The sequence below is a fragment of the Podarcis gaigeae genome (assembly GCF_964106915.1).
Source record: "Podarcis gaigeae genome assembly, chromosome: 3".
NCBI classification, from domain to species: Eukaryota; Metazoa; Chordata; class Lepidosauria; order Squamata; family Lacertidae; genus Podarcis; species Podarcis gaigeae.
In genome coordinates this window covers 38,953,433-38,970,908 of record NC_139680.1, presented here as the reverse complement: position 1 = coordinate 38,970,908, position 17,476 = coordinate 38,953,433, and the positions used below count along the sequence as shown (strand labels likewise).

Sequence of the window (17,476 nt, the reverse complement as noted above, 5' to 3'; positions counted from 1 at the left end):
TGGACAGTTGGACAAAATTGAAGCTTTCTTTGTTAGGCCGAATTGCTGCTATTAAGATGAATGTATTGCCAAAAATGTTGTTTTTGTTTCAAACACTACAGATTATAGACAAGACGGAATGCTTTCGGAAGTGGCAGAGAGATATTTCTAAATTTGTCTGGCAGGGCAAAAAGCCCAGAATTAAGTTTAAGATACTGACTGACGCAAAGGAAAGAGGGGGCTTTGCCCTGCCAGACTTAAGGTTGTATTATGAAGCCGCAGCTTTCTGCTGGCTAAAAGACTGGCTACTTCTCGAAGACACTGACGTGTTGGATCTGGAAGGGTTTAATAATAATTTTGGTTGGCATGCATACTTATGGTATGACAAAGTTAAGATCAATAAGGCCTTTAAGAACCATATTGTCAGAAAAGCAGTGTTTAATGTCTGGACAAAATATAAAGACTTATTGGAAAATAAAACCCCAAGGTGGCTTTCACCTCTGGAAGCTAAGGCCCGAAAAAGACCCAATATGGAAGCCAATTGGCCAAAATATTGGGAAATATTAGAAAAAGATGGAAATAACTGGAAATTGCAGAGTATGGAAAAAATGAAGGATAAAGTGCGAGACTGGTTACATTACGCTCAGATTAAAGAAGTTTTTAAAAATGACAAAAAGCTAGGGTTCCAGGTGGAGAAATCGAAGCTGGAAACTGAACTGTTAGAACCTAAGACTAAGGTACTTTCAAGAATGTATAACTTGCTGTTGAAATGGAACACACAAGACGAAATGGTTAAATCGGCTATGATAAAGTGGGCACAGGACATTGGGCACAACATTATGTTTGAGGAATGGGAAAGGTTGTGGACCACTGGGCTAAACTTTACTGCATGTAATGCTTTGAAAGAAAATATAATGAAAATGATATACAGATGGTACATGACCCCAGTTAAGCTTGCCAAAATATACCACTCGTCTGACAATAAATGTTGGAAATGTAAAGAAAATGAAGGAACATTCTTTCACCTCTGGTGGACTTGCCCTAAAGTGAAGGCCTTCTGGGAAATGATATATAATGAACTGAAAAAGGTATTTAAGTATACTTTCACTAAGAAACCAGAGGCCTTCCTTCTGGGTATTGTCGGCCAGAAGGTGTCAAAGAAGGACAGAACTTTCTTTATGTATGCAACAACGGCAGCAAGGATACTCATCGCAAAGAACTGGAAAACTCAAGATCTACCCACGCTGGAAGAATGGCAGATGCAGCTGATGGACTATATGCAGCTGGCGGAAATGACTGGCAGAATTCGAGACCTAGGAGAAGAAAGGATTGAAGAAGACTGGAAGAAATTTAAGATTTATTTACAAAATTATTGTAATTTGATGGAATGCTAAGAAGGATGCTTGATTATAAACAATTGGCCATCACTAAATTAGATGAGCATTATTAGACTATATTGTAATGATTGGTTATAAGATTACAAATAAGATGGTAATTTGCTTGAAAAATTTTATGAACAATGTATGTGCGAGCGGATGACGCGAGGAAGTCCAAAGATGTTATGAAACTTTGTAAAGACACAAACAATGCTGTTTTTCATTTTTGTATCTCTTTTATTAAAAAAACCTAATAAAAATTTTGAAAAAAAAAAAAAAAACAGAATTGGCCTCCACAGTCACTTACAGACTCACTGTTAAGACCCTGTTCATGGAAGACAATTTTACTTGGCTATGAGTGACTGCCAAAGAAAATAAAGAAGTGATGTTTTAGTAGGTACTTGTACTTTGCATGCTAAGAATAGGGCAGATAAATGGTCTCAGATGTGTAAGCAATGATTCTCAATACATCCCATTGTGTTTATCATGGGCAATTATCTGCTAGCAAGTCTTCCCCAATGCTTTGATCCGGCACTGAAGCCCTCAAGGATGGGATACTTTAAAAATATACATATCTAAAACTTGAAAATGGTTTGAGCCACATCGAAAACGCTCAACCTATGCACACAGAAGGCGCCATCAGTTCATGTATTGGATGGTAATATCCAAAACGTCTGACCCCTAATAACTAACTTGTTGACATGGATCATGGAACAGCCATGCTTCAGCAAATAAGAGCTTGCCTCACTATCAAATGCAGTGGTTATACAGTTAACTTATTCCTGCAATACGTCATTTGAAATCTATAGATTTGGTGTAAATGCAATTTTTTAAAAAAAAAAAATAATGTGAGTTAACAGAAGGCAAAGAATCTCCACTTACTGTACTGCGAAGCTTTTCCAGGAGCAGATTCAGCTGAGTCTGTAAAAGCAAAGGAAATTGCATCAGTATGGAGAATGGGAGATTAGGCACACAGGACATACATGGGCATGGCCAGGCTTCATGTGGGGGGAGCAGAACCTCAGTTAGTGAAATATTTTATTGATTTACTTAATAGGGGCAGCTGCCCCCCCCCCCGCCTCCCCCCGGGCTACACTCATGAGGACACATCATTCCTTGCATGCATCACTTAGCACGAGCTCCCCATGCACACATGCACTTGCTCAAATGGAGGTGAAAAGGAGAATGAGTGCATAGGATCTGTCGGTCCACGATACCAACACCTTCACTTGCTACTCGTGGTCAAACCGCATTAGCAGCAAGAGAATTAAGGTGGGAAGCAGCAACGCCATACCATACAACTACCAGAATTCTTCCACCCGACTTCATATGTACAACTTGGTACATAAATGCTTCTCGTACCCAAGTGGCCTCTACGAATGTCTCCTTTCTATGCAATGGAAAGCACCACCGATTTGCTAAATGTGAGCTACTCTTTTAAACACTGAACACAAGGGTAAGCCAATGTAGTGCCCTGCAGATGTTGTCAGACACCAGATCCCATCAGCCCCAGCTAGCATTAGCAGTGGCAGGCTTGGCAGGGGCTTTGGCCCAATGAACCTGGAGGGCACCACTTTGGCTTCCCCTTGACTTACACTACGCATTCACCTGGCACATAGATATCCTGATCCATGTTATTACATGAACCTTACATGGATTAAGTGGATGGTGTAGGATCAGACACAGTATCACAAATGATATGGGGAGTCTTGTACTTCGCCAGATGCAGTGGATGTTTGCACATAACTCATCAGGAACCAGATAGGTTTCAATAAACACTTTTTTCAGCCATTAGGGTGTGTTGGTCGAAGTTACAAAATGTTTAAAATATAGACTATGGATTGACTTAGTGGTCTAGTTTTTGTTTCAAATGGTGATTCACAAAGCCAATCACCTGCTAATGAAGACACACCCACCACCAATTTTTTTTGCCTCCCCCATGGACCTCCCTTGGCATTGCACAGAGCCCAGGGAAATGCAATTTTCATGTTGGGCAAAAGAGGGTCAACCCATCCAATGACTCACCTGGCATGCACAGAGAAAGTGGTTGGAGGAGCAGTCAGTTTCTTACCTGGCATTGCAACCAAGAGGCAAAAACAGCAATGTAGGCTTGAGCACTGGTGTTTAATTTTCTCTTGCCCCAAAGCCCAGTGAGTAGTAGGAACAGACCTGCCCACCTCCCCAAGTCCTCTGTGCATACTAGTGGACCCTCAGGAAGAGTGGGTTTTCGTTTCATAGCGTGCTGGGCTTGGCAGAAGCCAGAAGCAGGGAGCATCTTCCTCACTTGTTTAGCCTAGCACAGAGACTGGCTCTGCTATCCTATCCCGTCCCACTTCTCCCCCAACCCTATTCCAGCCCCCATTATCAGGCCATTCAAGGGGGCTGGGGGGATGGGAAGGCTCTGTGGCAATCTCAAGTAACAGACGGATCTTCAGCTAAGCTAAAAAGCCTTGGCCCTGCTATAATTTCACCTACTTCTCTGCATGCCTGAAATCCTCCTTTTGCATTTTGATTTCGGAAATACACACCTACACTTTCTACCCATGGAAAATGACTTATGTTTGTAAACCCGTTTTCTATTTGAAAAGCAAGCAAGTTGCCTTCTTGGTACATTTAGCTCAGTAATGTCTACATTAGGAGTAGCCAACATGGCGCTCTTCCAGATATAGTTGGACCACCTTGGCTGTCTCTTACTGCAGTCCCTGCTTGTGGAGCCCGAGTTCCCACAGCCATTAACAGAATTGGCTGCAACAGCTGCAGGTATGTTCTGTACTCAAGAAAGTGTTTTATTTTCTTGATAATTTTGCTGCTTTAAATGTACATTTTATATTTAACCTCCATTAGTAAAGATTTCATTTGAAATCTTTAAGATGATATTTTAGTTTCCTGTTAATTATGCTGCTTTGGATGCATACTTTATATTTGACTTTCTTCTGTAATGTTTTCTTTTAGATTGTTTTATTTGGGTACTTTGAGATCCCCCCCCCCTTAAAAATGTAAAGCAGGATGGAAATGAAATTATTATTAATAATAATGATGATTCACAACTCCCATTCATTCTAACCAGGAATGATGGGAGCTGTGGTCCATCATCATTCATGTTGGCTACGCCTGATTCTACAGTGTGTGGCAGCCTTTCTTCAGAGTTTCAGAAAAGGAGTACTGCTGGAGGAGAAAAAGAACTAAGGCAGATTTCATACATATCTTCTGGGATTGTGCAAAAGCAAAACCTCTCGGAGTTACAATTTTGAATATAGCAGGAAATCACCGGCTTTGCATTACCTAGAAATGCAAACACAATCCTTCTTTGCATGCGGTGAAGTTATAAATCCCGATCTCTAATTAGTAACTACTCTTTTGACTATGGCAAAACTCTATACAGTCCAGAAATGGAAAAATAAAGACCCTCCAACCAACCCACAATGGCTGAGGAAAGCTTGGGGATATGTCACAATGATAAAGCTGACAGAAACACTTTAAAATATAATGATCAAAACAAGTTTATGGGCTCTGTTCATTCAACAATCAAATCGCAGGCAAAGTACCCCTGTATATTCTTTTTATGTTAATTTAATAGTATGTCATTATGCAAGCTATTTTCTCCAACCATTTTCTCCCTTTCCATTTTTCTCAATATATTTTGCTTTTCCCTCTATTTGGATGATTGTGGTATTTAATTTAAAATTTAAAAAACAAAAGTGAAAAAGAAAACGAGCTCCCCCCCGCCAGCTCTAAGTGAATTGAACCCAAGACCCTTTGCATGCAAGGCACACAGTCCAACCCTGAGCTACTGCCCTTCCCAAGTCCCACTACAGACTTAATACGTGATTTTTAATGCATGGGTTGTTGAGGGAACCAGCAACAAAAATAAAAACCCTGCTGTGGAGTGGAGGCATTTTTCTAACGTTACATGAAGCAAAACTGATGTGCTAGAAATAAGAATTCTGGCTGAAATTACTGCAGTTTGATAAATAATGAGTCCACGAAGGTGATACATTTACCTGCAGCCCTTGGTTTTGCCTCTGCCTGCTTTTCCTCTCAACTCCCCTATAGCTTCCCCTCCAGCCATCCTGAGCTGGTAAAAGCCAACTAAAATAAAAACTGATGAATAGGGAAAGGAAGCAGAAAAACAGAGAAGGCTTAACACAGAAAGAGCAGAAGACACAGAGGTCAGATTTACAGCTAAGAACAAAAGGAAAAATTAGGAAAAGCATCAGATAATACTGTTAGAAGGGCAAGGGGGGTGAGAAAAGGAATGCTCAACCCCCCAAGGTTTTTTGGGTTTTGTTTTGTCTTGTCAATGCTATTAATATTTTTAGAGGGTTCAGAGAAATGATAACACTTTAAATCTACTTTACTGTCTCAATGGGACACCCACAGCTAGCTTCTGTTGACTGAAGGGGCTCGCTTCAAATGTGCAAATTCTCATTATACAACAGAAAGCAAAGCTTTTTAAACCACACATTTAGCTCTGATAAGAAGTTGCTTCGGGGTCTGCAATTAATACAGATGCTAAACACACAGTATTAAACTAATACAGATTCCCATTTTGGCAATTCATTCGCTCCCTGTGCAACATTCAATGCTTTCACATGTGGTGAAGTCTCGGTTGCAACTTTCGGCAGCCACAGCCCAAGAGAAGGTGGAATGACAGAGGCAACAGTGGAAGTGTGTGCAAGCGTGAGTGTGCGACTGAAGAGTCCAAGAAGCCCCACATAAAACGTTGCAGAGGCAGATTGCAAAAGCGGGTGTGTGTGAGAGAGAGAAGCCATTCATGCTGTTTGTGAGTCATAAAGGAAGGGCAAGGAACAGAAGTGAGGCAGAGGGACGTGTGGAAGAAATGAGTGGTGCAGTGTTACCTGGAGATCACACAGGCCTTTCTGAAATTCAAACACGGACTACGAAAAACAGGGAGGGAGGACAGAAGGAATACCCCAGTATCCTCAGGGCATGGAGAAATGCTGCTTCAATATCAGGGAAAGGCAAAAAGCCACTGAAGATTTGCCTCAGTTTACTACAGCAAAGGCCAGACTAGATGAGCTATACCTGTCATATCACAAAACTGTTTGAGGTTGCAATTTTGAGCATACATCCTAGAAAATGGAAATCCTGCTGAAACCAGAAGGGATTGTTTCTGAGTAAACAAGGATGGTCCGACAAGAGGAATACGTGAAACTGAAACCACTCATGCTGTCTGCCTAACTTTACAGTCTCGTTGTGTTCATAGAAAATGGAAAGGAGTCCCGATAAAGGAGAAGGTTTGTCACGCCCATACCTTAAATTTGTTTCCCACACTGATGAAACTGAGCTTCCCTGCTTTTTGTTTATGGTCCTTGTTGTTGTTTGTGTTGGATTCAAAGAGCTGCCGGATAAATTTATCTTTGGATTCACATATAAGGGACTCCAGAGACATATGCAGAGCGTCGTTGTTTTTCTCCACAAACTGGGTCTGAGGAAAATAATGAAAATAATGTTAGGTAGGAGGGAAAGGTTGCACATGTCTATGGTATCACTTGATCACTGTGGCACCTGGGCAGAAATTGTACACAGGAATATGACACTGCAGACCAAACCTCAATGATTTTAAAAAGCAGAAGCAAAAATTGTTTTACTTCATTAGGTTACACCATTCAGAAACTTTTAGTTGCTCTCACAAACAGCATTGCCAACTTAGATTAACACCTCTTCCCAATGAAACTTCTTCAATATTCAAATGATCTGGTGGGGTCCTAAGCATGATGTTGAGTTCTTCCCATAGCCTTCGTAAATTCTCACCATGTAGCTGAATATACTTTATCTGCTCAGCCACACTCACAAGGATCCACTACACGACAGATATAAATAATTTATTTTTAAAACTATACAGAAAGATGAAATTCAGTAAATCATGTTCACTTACTGTCTCGTAACATACTGCTCCTGCAAAATGTCTGATTATAAAGCCCTCGTCATCTCGGATATTTCTGTGAACAGCCAGTTTAGATTTCCTGGGTATCTGAAATTTAAAACCAAAATTTTATTTATGTTATTTATTTATAGGTGTCATAGAACTATAAAATCATAAAGCACAAAACAAATGACCAGCTACGTACATAAAACTGCAAAGAAAATAGATTAGAAAACTACTCTGCCTTGTAAGCCCCATGCATTTTTACATGCCAGTCCGAGGCGGCCATTTTGGCATGCCACAAATTAATGTACTGCTAAATGGCAGCTCTTCACTGCCCTCATGGTCTTCAACTAAAAAGGAGAAGAAAGTGAAGGCAGCTAAGACTCCAACCACATGGACTACACTAGTTCCTGGTTGGATTATGTATTTACTAATTAAAATATTAATGCCACACCTTTTGTGTCAGAGCAGTTCAAAGCATACAAAACATACAGAATAGCTTTGACACCTATTTTTTTAAAAAAAACAAAAACCAGCAACAACTACTAAAATGTGCAACGGCAATATCGCAGCTATGGGTGTCTTGAATGCCCTCTGAAAGAGAACACTCAACATGCAACTGAAAACTAGCAATGCAAAGGCAGACCACACCTCCCCATGGACAACGTTCCAAAACCTTGGGCCCAACATACCCCCCCAAAAAAAAACCCTGTCTATGAAGCAGATCTTAATGAACAGGTATATGGGAAAAGATAGCCCTCATGTATGTTGGACCTGGGCACTTTAGGTCTTTAAAGGTCAAAGACAACTCATTAAACTGAACCTAGAAACAAACCAGAATCCACAGCCAGCATGTCAAAATTGGTGCCACATGCTTTCTTCCGCCTACTCCATTTAACTGTAAGGAAGCCACATTTTATATTGAGTTTGTGACCAAGGCAACTAGATTGCAATCACAGCCAGCAGGGATGGTGGTCAAGGTTTATATTAGGGAGCTAGACATATTCGTTTTTGCAATATGATCACATTAGTGGTTTCATTTGTAGCTTGGTGGAGTATTGTGTATCGGAATCTTATCTGTATATGTCACTTGGAGAGTTCTTGTGGAAAGTGGCTAAGAAATTAAATGTGATGCACTGCAGATTCTTACCCACCTCCTTTTAAAATTATGTGACTCAAATGAACATTGGAGACAGTGTGCAATTGTACTGACTTTCTCCCAGAACCTCAGAGACCAAATGCTTCTTTATGCCTGGTCATGGTAAATAAATCAGAAGTGTACGTTTATAATATTCCCTTTCGTTTTGCTGTAAAGACATATGGAGATAAAACCTCCCTTGACTATTGCCAAGGATGCTTCCCTGTGGTGGGGTCAACACACTGGGTTTCATAACAAATGGGTTGATTCGGAATTTAAGGTGACATGATTGCTGCAATGGGTGCATCGGGCATTCATCTGTGTAGCCCATCCATTATGTAAAATGGCACCCTTAACTAAATATTTTGGTTATTTTAGAAATATTTTAGATAACGTCCCATTTGTGGAGATGGAAACTTTTTGCTAAACCAAGCTGTCATGCGGGAGGTGATTTTTGAGGGTTGGTGAGTAACCAAACATTGCAAAGCAAACATTTCCTTGTTCCCTGCAGTCAATCTCTCTGTCCTTGTGTCCTGAATTCACACATTGCAATTAGAAACCAAAATACATATACATGTAATTGTAGCTACACTCTCTCCAAGCAAATGAGCCTCTATAGGACCAGTACTGTCAGTAGGAAAGTATTCTGGAACATCTGACAGAAAAGGGATAATGGGGAATCTTGGATGTACAATTGTTTTATTTACGACAATTTATAACTTGGGGTAAACAAAGTGATGCCAATATAAAAAAAATAAGCCTACCGAGAGTCTGAAGTGATCTTTGTGCTTCTGATGTACCATTGATGTAAAGTGCTGATCACTTGGCTGGGGAAGCCGATTTTCTTCATCCAAAATGTCAAGAACACCTATTAATTTCCCTTCAATCAAATCTGTTTGCAAGACAGAAGTCAACAGGCTAGTTAATACAGTATATACAGAGTAGTGACAAGAGTGTTGCCAAGCAATACAAAGCTTGTACCTTTCCTAAATACATCTGCTCTTGAGTAATCTGCAGAATCTGCCAACCGCTATTCTATTAGCTGATATATTAAGTGGCTTAGCAGTAAACGTCAACAACCTAAGCAACAAACCTGTGGTTTGTCAACAATATGTGAATTCAGACGTTTTACAACAATTAGTTTTTGCAAAGTACCTCCAAATTGTGATTTCATATTTTGGTTTATCAGTCACCCAAACAATCCAGGTTTATAGTGAGGCTCAGAACCAGACCTTAAAATAAACTATGTTTAAGCAAACCACAGTTTCACATTACATCCCTTCACTAAAATTTCAAAATATGGATCTCTTATATAATATGAAAGGAGCAGGTGTAAAATACAGAACGTTTTCATTCAAAAAAATCATGTGAAATGGCCCATTTCACCCTCCTGCTGCTTCCAAGAATGTTAAAGGTTAAGGAAAACAAAACAGATATACTACCATTCAATTTCAATGAAAACCACAGCAAATAAAACTTCTTTTTTTACACAAACGGCATCTCAGAATTCAACATGCATACCTATACAGTCTTGGTTATCTACATAGTGGACTTCATTGACACCTAAACCTTCTTTCTGGTAAAGTTCTTGTTCCTATAATAGAAATAATGAAATTATTGTATGAGTAAAATACTGCTCATCTATCCAACTTCTCATATCCTTTACGTGGGGGCCGAAGGTACATGCTAGCAATGTCACACATGAGTGCCAGCACCATCCCTGTTTCTGACTTGGTTGTCTTTCAAGTCAAGCTGATCCTATGATAGAAGAACGAGTAATGGTCTCAGTGATGAGCCACTTCACAGTCTTAAGCAACCTGAACTTTGTGGCATGAAACAGTTCTGAAATAGCTCGGCACTTTTGCTCAAACTTCCAAAAAAACCAGCAGTCCTATATTTTTCTGGTGCCCTGAACCACCTCCTATGTCATTTGCTTTATTTGTTTCTGGGAATATGATTGTTCAGTATCTCGAACATCAGGCCTTTGTCAAATTGCTACAGGTGCTATGAAGGCTGACCTTGTTCAAATGATTCCAGCATTGCTGTCTAACTAGCATCACCATGTGCACTGAAGTGGAAGCTGAAAAATAATGTTGTCATTTGGAAGTTTTTCTTCATGGTTTTCAAATCCAGTAGGACATTCAAGCACATCAGTTATATGCATGCTCTTAAAGTGTTAATGGGGGAAATAAGGCTGATTCAGACACAACTTTTCTGTGCATCTTCGTAGAAGGAATTTCAAATCACTATTTTTTTATTTTTAAAAATTACACATATGGGGTATCTACGTAATGCAATATTTGTGTAATTTTTCTCAAAAGTCCATGAGACTCAAGGAGTTGACTCCTAGAATTGCTACAGGCAAAGATCTGCAGATGTATTGTATCAGCAGATCAGACACTGGTAATAGAAAAACCTCAGTGAAATGACTATAAACAACATGCATCGCATTCTAAAATGGCAGCTGCGTTAAACTGTTGTGGCAAAAACAAGAGTCACTGAACAGCCTTATTAACTGGTCACTGTAAATACTTTGCTTTCAGGTACTTATCACTGGATTCTCCTGAATTTCACTCTGCATTCATTGTTGTATGTCCCATTCCCACCACCTGCCAAATGATATTTACACTTCATGCATCTGAAGAAGCGGACTGTGGTCCATGCCATAATAAATTTGTTATGGTTGTATACAATTACCTCTTTGAGAATCCTTTCGTTAAAGAACTGCTGCAGCTTCTCATTACAGTAGTTAATGCAAAACTGTTCAAAGCTGTTGTGTTCAAAATATTCTGTAAAATAAAGGAATTAATATGCTTTAAAATCAGTGGGGGCGTCGCTAGGAAATACACTTATTATAATCTTATGTTGGTTTAAGGCCCAGAGTTCCAACATTAGGTCTTCCATTCAGGAAACACAGTTGCAATTCAGAAGAGTGAAGTTAGACTATCCCCTACTGTTCTCTTTTAAAATACAAAGGAAGTGCTCAGGTAGCAGCTCTGACTTTCTGACGGTAACTGCATACAGAGTCGTGGACTCAATTCCTCTTCCCACCATGGGAATTCCAGTTGCATCCAAGGCTTAATGAGAACAATTTGTTGCCATATTTCTTTAGATTACTTCACATCTTCCATTAAGCTAAAGACAGGTAACATAGCCAGGGTAGCACAGTGGTTTAAAGAAGGAGCTTTGAAACAGGAACTCAGGGTATCTAATCTCTACCCAGCTTACTTGCTGATCTCCCAGTCTCCGGCTCCCACAGCTCCTTCTGCTATAGGTTGATAACACTGCTTGTTTATTGAATAATACCGCCAGACTACATAGCACTTTATAAAAAGGAAGGGTCACCACAACATAAATGCCAACATCTTGATCACTGCTTTGGGAAGGTTTCCTGGGATCGGGCTTAAGTCATTTGGACTTTTAGCTTCCCCCAATCCGATGTAACGCTCACTCTGCTTTGAATGTCAACAGACTTACACACAACGCTAAGTGATCACTCCAATGGAAGAAATACAGATCACTAACTAGGTCCCAGAGCACGGTCTGAAAGCAGATGATGCAATACAGCAACCATATTAAAGCTAAACAGCAATTTAGAGTTCCCTAGGCAAAAGACTTACCAAAACCTGCGATATCAAGAACTCCAATGAAAAAACAGGACGTCTCAAAAGGGAAACATTGGTTTACCCTGTTTACCACGTGGTCAAAGAGGTGACTGTAGACAGTTTTTGCCAGAGCATCACGTGCATTGTTCGCCTGTTCTACTTTCAGTGGAACCCTGCATGGTAACAAGAGGATATTTGTTCATTTCAGATCTCCCCATTTTTGGTGGCAAGCCCTCACAACACAACTTCCCAAAACAAATGAAAAACGACAGAACGAAACAAGATATAATCTTCAAAACCTCAGATAACACCATAAATAAAGATCTAGTGATATGGTGGAATTTTCTTTTTCTTTTTTTAAAGCCTTTTTTTGTCCTCTTAAAGGCTACAAGAAAAGGGGACAAGTGGAGTTCTTAGGGGAAGGAATTCCAGAAGCATGGGGGCCACCAATAAAAAGGCCGGGAGCCTAACACCCATCAACCTTGGTGGAGGGCCCAATACCAGTAAAATCTTAAGTTTGCTGTTCCAACATGCATGCATTAAGGCAACAGACAGGAGTTTCACCACTTGAACATAGTTGTAAGGTGCCTGTACCTGAAAAGCAAAACGGAATGTGTGGAATGGTTCATATGCCTTGGTGATAATGCTGGTCTTATGGCCAAGCTGAGCTTGCAAAACTGGAGCTGCTGTGTCTACAACTCCAATGTGGAGACACCAATTTGCATGAATGGTGTCTCCCCCACATGGGTGCTGTATACACAGCAATGTCAATTTTCATTATAGCAGAGGACTGAAAAATGCTGCCACCCTCATGGAAACTGGGGCAGCCACAGTCACGCTACCTACATGGATGCATCGGTTCACGTGAAGAAGAAGAAGAGTTTGGATTTGATATCCCTCTTTATCACTACCTGAAGGAGTCTTAAAGCGGCTAACATTCTCCTTTCCCTTCCTCCCCCACAACAAACACTCTGTGAGGTGAGTGAGGCTGAGAGACTTCAGAGAAGTGTGACTAGCCCAAGGTCACCCAGCAGCTGCATGTGGAGGAGCGGGGAAGCTAACCTGGTTCACCAGATTACGAGTCTACCGCTCTTAAGCACTACACCACACTGAGCCCAGACTGTCCGCAAGCCCAAAAACAGCCCCATGTGTTAGCAAGGCGATTATATGGAGTGCTGCTCTGTGGTGAACTCCTTTAAAAGAGGTCATACATCCTCTCTCTAGGCTCCCTGGAACTGTGTGAAAGCTATATCCAAATACTGAGCACATAACATCTTCCTTCATTATGTAATACCTGGAAGAGCAGAAACTGATGTACTAATCCCTTGCATATCCTCTAGTTCCACTCTGTGGTAATAGGTAAAGAAGCTCTTTGGCATTGCTCATTTAACCACTTCATTGCCCTCTGCCTCCCCCCCTTTTTTTTACGGTTTACATCCTGTTTTATGTAACAAAGCACACAAGATGAAAGATTGCTATTTAAAATGCTTAAAATCCACAATCGGAAGGAAGCAGACTCAGTTGAAAGTGGGAGAGCATGGAAGATGAAGGAGGAAAGGCTGGATTCAAAACACTGGATCCTGAGGAGAAACTGGAAAGAAGAGAAGGAAGTATCTCAAACAAGGAAAGGATAATATTCCAGGTATATTTCTTTGAGGGCTGAGCCAAATGTGCTATTCTCAGCACACACAAAAACGGTATTTTAAAATTGACCTTCTTCCTGGTAACAATGATCTCATCACACAGCAATTTAGGTTCGACAATGTGACACCACCCCTGAGGGCAAAAGAGACTTATTTGGACAATGCCTGTTCAGAAGAATTGCCCTCACTCAGAATTAGTTTTGTGGGCTACTTGTTGTCACATGATGGGGGGTGGTGGCATGAAATTATAGCCAGTCAGGGACTACTGCAGCTACCTAAAACTCAAAATATTGGAGAGAAAGGAGGGTCATCTATAGCCCAACCTCCTGTGAAGAGTGCCTTCTCATTGCAGTAAATAGCCACAAAAATGCACACCCTGTAACAAACCACCAGGAGCAGGGCGTGCCTTTTGTGGAAAGTTTGATTTGTTTTATTCACAAGCATACAGGCATGCACTGAAAACAGATGTAGACACAAAGAAAGCTAACATTGAAAATAGGTTTTCCAAGACAGCTTTTCTGTTGTGATGGGGGGGAGGGATAGAAACTTTAAGACGTTTCACTTCTTTGCCCTCTTCCCCTTTACCTGGCAGCAATGAATACTTATTTGCAAAAAGAAAAGAGAAAAACAACTGAAAGCTTCACAGGGAATCTGAACTGTTTTGTTGGCAATTTTAAGCCCAGCCGGTTGAAAAAACACAATCCCATTTGCACCGAGATGCTGACACTGTCAGAGAAAAGGATTAGGAGTTACAGTCCTCTCTACACTGCGCTCTTCTCTAGGTCAACACAGAGAGGAATTGTAGAGAGCCTGCAGGGCAGCTGTCTAGCATTACACCATTCTTAGGGGTATAAAAGGCAGGCTTTCCGCTATCGCAGTAACGCCTCTCCTTTGTGTAAAAACCCTATGTAAAGGCAAGCTGCTGTGCATTGGAATTCCCCGCTATTGCAAACGAAGTATCTAGGAAATGAAGGCTCTGTTCATCTGTTCATTAGGAATGGCTGCAGCTACATTACATTAGAGTGTAATTAGCCTTAATGTACTATCTCTTGATTTATCTTAGCGTAATAGGTACTGACAGCAATCCTATCTTATAAATAGAGGGAAGATTCCTTTACATTCCCCTTCTGATACGTTTAAGAGCTCAGCGCTGTAATCCTCGTCGTTCATGTCAACTGCCAATCTTTTATATAAGGCACTAGGCACACCATAATTTTAGGGGGCCCCACAAAAAAAAATTACACCCCAGCAACTTTCCACAGTAGATTTCAAAATTAAAGGAAAATTGAAGGAAGAAGAAAGTAGTATACATTAACACCTGTAGTTTAGAAGTAATGCTGCAGAACCTCTTCAAAACACAATGCAAACTTATCCCTCAATATTATTCCTACAGTGTTGGGGGGTGGGCACCCCAGCCCTAGAGATGTGAAGGCCTGGGAGGAAATGGAAAATGTGGGGCAGGACTCATTTCCCCCGTATTGTTCTGGATCCCCCCATTGTTTTGGAAACACAACAGGACAAAAAGCAGAAAAATGGGGGGACTGGGATTTCCCCCAATTCTTCCATTTTCTCCCTCCTCAGGCCTTCATAGCTCTACCCAACACTTTGGAATCTTGAAATATTAAGACAGCCAAAATGCTGTGGCTATAAGAAAAGATCAAATTCCATGCTCCCAGAAGTCACACAGGTGTCAAATTGCCCTTTTACAGGTTTATGGTTTGTCATGGGAATACTGGCGCAAGCAGCAGGGGACCAAGAATAAGGCAGGACCCATCTAAAATTCAAACCTGTGCCCCCATTAATGCATAATAGTTACATTAAAAACTATTTATTTATTACCTGTTACTGTTATTAATAAATTGATTGCTCGCCCTTAACCAACAAGTCCCAGGAAGGTTACAACAACAATTAAAAAATCAGAAATTAAAAATGGTTAAAATAAATTACAGTAATAGGGAGAGGGTGGGCCCTGAAAACACACACCTCAAGTTTGAAAGGCCAGGGTAAATAATTGTGTCTTCAGCATTCGCCAAAAGCTGTATAGGGAAGATGCCAGATGTACTTCTGTGGGAGAAGAGGGGACTAAGGGCCTGCCATGGGGAATGTCCTCTCCTAGGCCATCACCACCCTGAACATCTGGGAGCCACAGAACTACTAAGAGGGTCCCTCTGCTGATCTTAACGCCAAAGAGGGTTTGTAAGGAAGGGCAAACACTAGCACAAACACCTTAAATTGGTCCCAGAAATTAACCAGCAATTCATTTGGACAGGGGTGTTTGAGTGTTGTATAGGGACACACACACCCCTAAGTCAATAATCTGGCCACTGCATTTTGAACCAGTTGAAGTTTCCAAGTCGCCTTCAAGGGCAGCCCATGTACAGTGCATTAAAATAATCCAATCTGGAAGTCGCCAGAGCCATAGAGTCCCATGGCCAAGTCATCTCTGTTTATCTCATCAAGCTCATCCCCACTACCTATTAAGCAGCTCATTCTTCCTAAATCTTAATACTTAAGTATTCTCTGTACTTTCAATGGGGAAAGTGCAGCAATCATGTCTTTTTTTGTTTTGTTTTTGTTCTTCCTTTAGTCACTCCAAAAGTGGCTGCATTTCCCACATTTTCATAGAATCACCGGGTAGTATTCTATTGTGTTTTACTCAGAGCAGGCCCATTTAAATTAACGAACGTGACTAAGTCAGGCCCATTAATTTGAGTGAGCATACTATGAGTAATGCCTGCTTGAATACTGCCCATAGAGTCAGACAAGACCTCCAAGGTCACCTAGCCAAGCCTGCTGCAGATCTAGGAAATCCAGCTTTACAGTTTCTTTAATCAGTAGCCTTCAGTCTCTGCTGAAAACCTTCTGAAAAAGGATGGTCTATCATTTTCCAAGCAAGTTTGCTCCACCGCTGAATAGTTAGTCATGTCAACAAGTTCTTGATCATGTTTATAATCTAAAAATGGTCACCTGCTTTGGTTTAGAAACCTGTTCAATATTTGACACAGAATTTAATCTAGACTTGGGGCTCCTCCAGATGCCCTAGTTATTGAGCATTTATCCTGATTTGCTTGCACAAAGCTTATGTGGAAGTTAGATGATATCTGTTCTTTATTGAACATTTGTTCTGATTTATTTGTTACACAATCGGCATTCATCCAGATTTGCTTGTGAGGTGTTTATACATGTTCTCATTGGCCAGTCGGTCATCTCATGTTTTCCTGTCACTTTCCTAACTGCAAAAGTTCTGTTTCTGAATTAGGGCGACCCCTTGAATAGCGCAAACCTAAACTTCCTGCTTGAATCCCTCCCACAAAATACTAACAGCTTGTTCGGTTCTGCCATCCTATAGAACGGAAAGGAAACTTTTGGTTAAAGGTGAAGTTCATCTCACCTTTTGTACCCTGGGAAAGTACACCTTGATTTATTAGAGTGGGAGGGTAGCAACAATGCCCAATGAAAGTTGTTGAAGTGAATGAAGATGGAAACTCATGATATAGCAGTGTTTTAAAGGCCCTCCTGAATGGCAAGTAGGTTTACTGGCTCCACTCAAGAAAACATGGGAGGGTAGTGCACCAAATGGGCTTTCAAGTCCCCACTTCTGAAAGGGCAGTGTGTGATGGGGTATGGAGGGCTGCAACAGTTGAGGAAAATTAGGGCAACTCAGCAGGACTGCCTTGAACAAGTGGAAGTGTCTTTTCACCATGAGCACAGCAGTGATTGCAGTGTCTGTTGCTCTGTATCCTTCTCCTTGTACAGAATGACCTCCTTCCCCACTGCTGCCCTCCCACCAGCTGCATTAAGTCAGAAGTGATCTCGAAGTGGCAACACATTCTCATTCTGTCCAT

The 17,476-nt window shown here is 40.9% G+C and overlaps 1 protein-coding gene across 6 annotated transcripts in view; it reads right to left on the bottom strand.

Moving 5' to 3' along the window:
* Nucleotides 1–17,476, bottom strand: part of MYO6 (myosin VI) — a 114,721-nt gene that overhangs the window by 41,018 nt on the left and 56,227 nt on the right. For all 6 annotated transcript variants that reach the window (XR_014561902.1, XM_083729964.1, XM_083729966.1 and 3 more), the window contains exons 13-19: nucleotides 12,004–12,161; nucleotides 11,081–11,172; nucleotides 9,905–9,977; nucleotides 9,148–9,275; nucleotides 7,255–7,350; nucleotides 6,631–6,804; nucleotides 2,238–2,276 (exon numbers count right to left, since the gene is read on the bottom strand). Coding sequence is in view for 5 of the 6 variants with exons in the window: in XM_083729964.1 (XP_083586090.1) it covers nucleotides 2,238–2,276; nucleotides 6,631–6,804; nucleotides 7,255–7,350; nucleotides 9,148–9,275; nucleotides 9,905–9,977; nucleotides 11,081–11,172; nucleotides 12,004–12,161 (760 nt within the window). In the remaining variant the exon portion in view is untranslated. The remainder of the gene's footprint in view (nucleotides 1–2,237; nucleotides 2,277–6,630; nucleotides 6,805–7,254; nucleotides 7,351–9,147; nucleotides 9,276–9,904; nucleotides 9,978–11,080; nucleotides 11,173–12,003; nucleotides 12,162–17,476) is intronic.